The sequence below is a fragment of the Lissotriton helveticus genome, chromosome 7, assembly GCF_964261635.1.
Source record: "Lissotriton helveticus chromosome 7, aLisHel1.1, whole genome shotgun sequence".
NCBI lineage: Eukaryota > Metazoa > Chordata > Amphibia > Caudata > Salamandridae > Lissotriton > Lissotriton helveticus.
In genome coordinates this window covers 1,896,246,704-1,896,253,561 of record NC_136068.1, presented here as the reverse complement: position 1 = coordinate 1,896,253,561, position 6,858 = coordinate 1,896,246,704, and the positions used below count along the sequence as shown (strand labels likewise).

Below are 6,858 nucleotides of genomic sequence, written 5' to 3'. Positions count from 1 at the left end.
TTTCACCCTGGCCTGCATCTCTGACAAGGGAAACATCCTTTACAACGCAACTTTTACCACACAGTGCCTTTACGACGCAACTTTTACAATGCAAACTATTACAACGCATTGCGCTGGGGGGCGCTTTAGGATAGGCAATAGGTTTAATGTACTATCCAACACCTTCCCTACTATCCACCGGGACTGAAGTTGGAATAGTAAATTAAACTATTCACTATCCAGCGCCCCAAAGCACTATGCGTTGTAATGGTATGCGTTGTAAAACTTGCGATATAAAAGCATGCGTTGTAAAAGCATGTGTTGTAATGTCGTCCATCCCTCTGACAAGCACCAACAATTGGCGTTCTAGAGCATGGTTCCCAAAAAGTTCAGACTATAAATAAATATGCCTTTAATTTCTATATTTACTTGTCACATTCCCTACATTTCAAAGACAGCTGTCAAATGTCAGGATACATGTTCTGCTGCTTATTTTTTCACAGAGGGACTGGTGGTTATGAACTTCTCCCACTTCGCAGTAGGAGAAAGGAAAGGAAAGTGAATTAAGTGACAATACTGCTAGGGTACATGAAGTGTGAAAGGAAAGTTGGAGAATGTCATTTGTTCCTATGACAAATAAATACCTGTAAATGAATTGTACACACACAACAATTAGACGAGCAAAATAAAGCACATTTCCATGTCATTCTGTGTGATGGAAACAAAGATTCTTAGTAGGAGCAGAACAAATTGAGACACTTTACTTAAATAAATGATAAATAATACCTGAAACCTGATTTCCACACATTGTAATTTGTGTACAATATAGTAGTATCTATAGAACTGTATGTCTGTGAAAATTTAGTCACCATGTCAATGAAAAATCTCCTGTCTGCAACTAATACGCCACCACACTGTGCTTTACTTACACAAGAAAATTGCCCACCTCATGTCCATTAAAGCTAGGTAGGTGTTGGAAGTTTCTTGTATTAAAAAGTGAGTTAAATGTTGGGAAGCACTGTTGTAGAGTGTTCTGTTGTTTGATGACAGCTGCTTGGGTTTTGGGACTTGTTGTAACATCACTCAAGGGATGGCTCCTTTAAGTATTTCTTCAGGCTCTTCTCTTTCAAAACACATGGAGAGAGTCAAGAGTCTGATCAGTGCCTTCTTTAGTCTGGCTATTCCCATCATTAAGATTACAGAGTTAATGGCTGGGAAGTAAGCGACAACAAGAGTAGACGCAAAGGAGATCATGCCATTGGAAGGGTAGACATATAAATATCTCAGGCATTGGGTAACATAGAATGCAGAATAAAGGAGGAGGAGGGAGGCCACTGTTTTCACTGCACCAAGGTGAGCATCCATCCGTGTGTTGCTGAAGTCCTCTGTATTTTGTCTCATCCTCCTCATGTGTCTGCAGAGAGTGCTGAGGATCGCTATAGCTGAGAAAGTAAATATTGCAAAGACCAACAATATGTTGCTGATATATGCTGTGTTTTTTACATCCAGTATTTTTGGGCCAGGGACTGATACATTAGATTTTGAAAACATTGAAAAGTTAGAAGGACCATTTCCAGCTGACTGAACCTCAACATTAAAGGCTGAGGGAAGACACGAGGCCAGAGATACCACCGCTGATCCCAAAAGTAGCCAGTGTACGTTCTTCAAGAATCCCTTGATCAGCCGAACTACACGGGGTTGAGTGAAGCTCACAATCTTCACACAGCAGTACACGCAGAACCAGGTGGCAAACCAGAAGCTGCAGCAGCGAAGCCAAAACACAGCCACAAAGAAGCGGTTGAGGGCACTGTCCATTGTGAAATAGGCTTCTTTCAAGGTAGGGTTGGTTTTGATGACAAAGTAAAGGCACAGGTGACCAATGTTGGAGAAGGCAAGGCTGGAGAGGATGAGGTCACAGGCGCTAAGGACACTGCTGCTTTTAACCCATTCAATTAAATTCACCATGAGGATGAACAGGTTTCCCATGAGCCCAGATATCAACGCGATCACTTGAAGCACAAGCATGACTGCATCCACCGGTGAAGCCATTTCATGGTTTTTCAAGCTAGGGTTGGTCACCTGCCTCAAGATGCTTCAATCCAGGGAAATAGTTGTGCTTTTTCAAAGCTTCAATGTATTCCCCTTCAGCTGAGAGGTTGCACTCAGCAAGAAAATATGCTTCATTGTACTAAATGCTCTAATTTAACTAATGCAAATGGTGGCCTGCTCCACTCGCGAGCCTGTGACCACGACTCCTGATTCTCATTAGCGTCCTGTGCTTCTCTTCCGTCCACAATGGAAACTAATTTGCAATGAGGTCAAAGAGATTCAAATGTAGCCCTTGTTAATTGTTTACAATTTGCATAAATCCCTAGGACAACAAATGCAGACATGCGATGTGTATATACTGTGTGGAAACACAGGTTGAAAGGGAATAGACGATCTTTTTAAAAACATTTTGAAGTAAAACATGACATGTAATTTAAATAAGGAGGATGTTTTAAGAATTCAAAGAGTAGCATCTTGTCTCTGCAGAGGCACTGTGCATTGGGGCAGGGGTAAGGTGCTATTCAATGCCTGTATAACCATAAAAAGTAAGCTTTGCTGCAGGGAAATCTATAGCTATAAGGGACGTGGGAGATTTGAATGTCTTTTGTTATTGCACAGTAACATGAGGATACCTGTTGACAGCTATTTGTCAGTATTAGCCTAACATTCTTCAGTGGGAAAGCTTAACAGTATAGCAGAAAGTCTGGGAATGCTTTGCCTCTGTCTGTTTTCTTTTGTGTTATTGTGTCCAGGCAATTCTCACACTTTGTTAACCTAGATGAAGCTACTCAGTTCCCCCATGTAGTTTTTTATACCACTCTGCACTGAAGTGTAAGGGTAATGCTTTGAAAATAAAAGTCAAATTTGGAAGGACCATCATTTTAATTAGGTTAGTTCTCCCTAAAATAGAGAGGGGAAGGTAGGCACATACATAGAGGAGTTTCTTGGTTTTCAGCATAAGTCTATTAAAGTCTGTTTGTGCCAGGATATCCAGATCTTTCACCACTCGTACTCCTACATACCTGATTTCTTTTTTTTTCCTAATGGATTATCAGTGACACCATTCCAGGTCATAATTTCTGTTTTGTCTTCATTTACTAGATAACTCAAAACTCTTTCAAAGTAATTTAAAATATTTAAAATCATGGGAAAGGAGCCTTATAGTGTTGTGTATAAATCATCGGTCATCCGCGTATAGTCTTTTGTTTAACCCACGCATGATATTGGAAGCGTATGATCTTCTGTTCACTCATCATCCTTCTAGTGAGTGGTTCAATGTGCAAATTGAATAATAAGTGCGATAGTGTGCACCCTTGATGAGTACCTTTTCCTATTTGGAATTACGCTGTGAGAGAACCATTGACTAATATCCTGGCAGTCGATTTGCTGTAAATATTTCTTATTGCCTTGAGGAAACTATCACCTTAACCACTTTGCTTGATGGCTGCATATAGAAATGGCAAACTCACTCTATCAAAGGCCTTATGGGCATCAGCAGTTCTGATGGTGAGAGGGGATATTTTTTCTATAGCCATGTCTATCACACTCACCAAATCAAGAAGCCCTTTTCATGAACAAGCCCAATAATCACTTTATCGAGTCTTTTAGCAAATATGTATGTGCAAATATTATAGTCATTGTTAAGTAAAGATGTAGGTCTATATGATTCACACCTTTATAGGTTTTTATTAGGCTCTCAAAATTATTGGTATTGTAGCTTAATTCCATGATGGTGGGGCAGGTAGGTGATATACATATATTGCAATTATTAGGCTGGCGAAATAGGAGTAAGTTCATCTTTCAAAACCGTATATAGCTTGTTTGGTATACCTTCGGGCCTTGTGCCTTCCACTTTTTTAACCCTCTGACAATAGTGCATACTTCTGCTGTACTCATTCCTTGATTTAGATACTGCTGATTTTCCTGATCAAATATAGAAAGAGTATCCACCTTTAACCAATTATCTATTTGTTCTTCTGCAGATGTTGAATCATGAGTATATAGATCCTGAAAGAAGTTGACCAGCCTGGTTTAAGCCTAGTTTAATGCCTGAGGCAAGGTAGGTATAGTGAATAGCAGCTGCCATGCTTGAGCAGTAGAGGCAGAAGTGAAGGGTGAGATAATCACCCTTCTTTGCTATGAGCCACTATATTCCCTCCCCTGTTAAAACTAGACAGTCTATCTTCTTCTCAGGGGCATTCCTTGTAGTGCTGGGGAGCTTTTTGTCATTTAGTTTTGGCCCCACGCCCGGTTGCTCACTTAGAGCTCATAGGTTGTGCCTTGGGAGTGTAGAGAAGCTATGCGCTTGGGCAGCGTACTGGAGTAGGTAGTAGCTAGCGTGTGCTGATGCTGCCCTCGGTGCCCTGGAAACTGATCTGGGCTGAAGCATACTGATCTCTGCATAGATGCAAGCTAGCCAATGATCATGGAGGCCCTGAACATCACTGAATGCGAAGTGCAATGAGAAGGAAGGCAAACTTCGAAACCTGAGCGGCCCATACAGCCCAGTAACACCGTCAAACTGAGCCCAACATTAGGGCAAAGGGGCCTGCTTGGGCATTTTGAGGTAGGAGCTTTGAGTTTCTGCTTCCCTTCGAAGTTAAGTGTCAGAGATATGGAGAGCTCCCAGCAGGCACGTCAGCTATTTACCTGAAATAAAAAACAGAATTTTAAACATTTAATAATCCCCCCCAATTTAAAGAATCAATGGCAAAGCCTAAAAGCTTATCCCTGTTGGATGTGGTTACAGACATCCCTAGTTTTCTGGCAGACCTTATATTTCTATTACACACCCCAGATTACACACACCACACCCCAATCACATGCCCATAAATACAACAGTGCAAAGAGGAAAGGAATATTTAGGCCTGTCTTTGGCTCACTGGAGCAAGCCCTATTGAGGGATTGACTCCATGGACTGTCAGATAGGTTTTTGTTCAGCTCATGGAATTTCACAGCTAAGTAAGACTTTTGAGTGTATGTTTCAAAATAGTCATTTGTGAAACCTTATTTGTTTTTAGAGTGGTTTAAGATGAATAAAACAAATTTCATCATTCATCCCACAAGCTCAATGGGTGGGTGGGATCTTTTATCCCATTTCTACCGATTTTCAAATCCCCAATGCTTATCATCTCTGAGCCTATAGCTGTTTCGATGGGCGTGATGACCAGTCTATCATGGCTGTCAGACGTGTGCACTGTGTGAACCTGGCAACATGCATGAGTGGTGGTCCACATTGTAATCTCCTGGCTCAGCACTGCAGGTTCATGACTCACCGTCTGCCCCTAAGGATGCTCATGGCTGCTAGGAACAGAGGGTATGAATATTCAGCACACAACTGCAGTATACAAACAGTCTAAACACCTGCATGCATTTAGAGGAAATGATAGTACCAGTTAGCTCCAAGACACCCTCTTTTGAGTAGTCATGCTTTGGGTAGTCATTACACTCAATAAGCACGCATTATTATGATCCTGGATATGAAACAGAATGGATCACTCTCTGAATTGCTAGAGCGTTAGAGGATGAGTTTCCTCTAAGGGAAAACATATTAGATATGTGGAGTAAAAAAGCTACATTTTTAGAGTATGCTCCATTACCCCTGTGTTAAGTTAATCTTTGTGCCCTATGTAGGTGAAGAAATTGCCAAGGTTCTACACTACTTACATTATAAAGTTATTAGTGACAACATGCAAATTTATAGAACAATTTCATATTGTATCCACAAAAAGTTTATAATTTGCTGGTAATAAGCCATCTTATGTAATAGAGGGTCCAACAAATTAGTAACTCATTGACAAATACTTCCAGATGTATCAATCATTTGTCCATTTCCCTTACATGACAATTACTTGTTGAAAGTGTTTCAACACTTTTGGTCAAGAGAACTTTTGATCCTCATCAGGACTTTAAGAATGAATATTAATGCAGCTGCATTTTATATGTGAGCTAAATAAAATCACAAAACTTTCCAAATATGTCACAATGGTCAGCGATAAAGGCTAATATGATATGAGAAATGGACAAAAAAGTACAGTTTGTATAGCAAATTAATCTTAGTGGTCATTGTAATTACTAATAATAGTAAGGGCGGCCCAACACTTTCATCTGCTTTCTTATACCTCATTTTTGTAATTTATTTTTGTATGAGATATACACCATTGAGGAAAGGGCAACGTAAACCTCTTAACATTATTATGTTATGAAGGAATAATAGAAAATAAGCTTTTTATGAAAAAATACATTTGTTAAATCCATTCTACTGTTTGATCTTTGTCATTGAAAACACAATATGGATTTTCATCTCACAAATTTTGAAACCTTGATGTAATACATCCCAAATATCTTCTGGTGTGTTTATCAGAGTCTTTTCAACACTGTCTAGTATGTTTATTTACCACAGTCCTTCCAGTAATTACTAAATCATCTTGATCATTTAAAGCATAAGGTATTTTCAGTTGTTATCTCCACAGTATTTGATATGCTTCCTCTCAATCTAGTGATTCATAACAGTTGATCAAATAATTGCTTGATAATCGTAACATTATTGCTGAATTGTTTCCAATTACCCTTTTCTCAGAGTCAGCCTTGTTGTTGAATTATTTCAAATTTCCTCTTTCTAAGAGTCAGCCAACATGTGTTTCGCCCTGGAGTAGCGTAATTTTGGCTCCACCTTTTTACGTTTTGACCATGCAATGTATATATGTAGAGAAAAAGGTAATTGGAAACAATATATACATATATGTACACATGGGGGTTGATTCCGATTCAGGAAAAAAACCTCCGACTAGCCGTTCGGAGCGTTTTTCCTGTACGAATCGTACCCTGAAA

General features: G+C 39.6%; 1 protein-coding gene across 1 annotated transcript; it reads right to left on the bottom strand.

Moving 5' to 3' along the window:
- Positions 1-1,062: 1,062 nt before the first annotated feature.
- On the bottom strand, positions 1,063-2,028 carry LOC144769885 (taste receptor type 2 member 125-like). The gene has a single exon (XM_078654081.1). It carries the CDS (start codon positions 2,026-2,028, stop codon positions 1,063-1,065), a length of 966 nt encoding a protein of 321 aa, XP_078510207.1.
- Positions 2,029-6,858: the final 4,830 nt, after the last annotated feature.

Bases quoted from the DNA above. Each gene is read 5' to 3' on its own strand.
- LOC144769885 (XM_078654081.1), bottom strand. From the start codon at position 2,028: ATGGCTTCACCGGTGGATGCAGTCATGCTTGTGCTTCAAGTGATCGCG.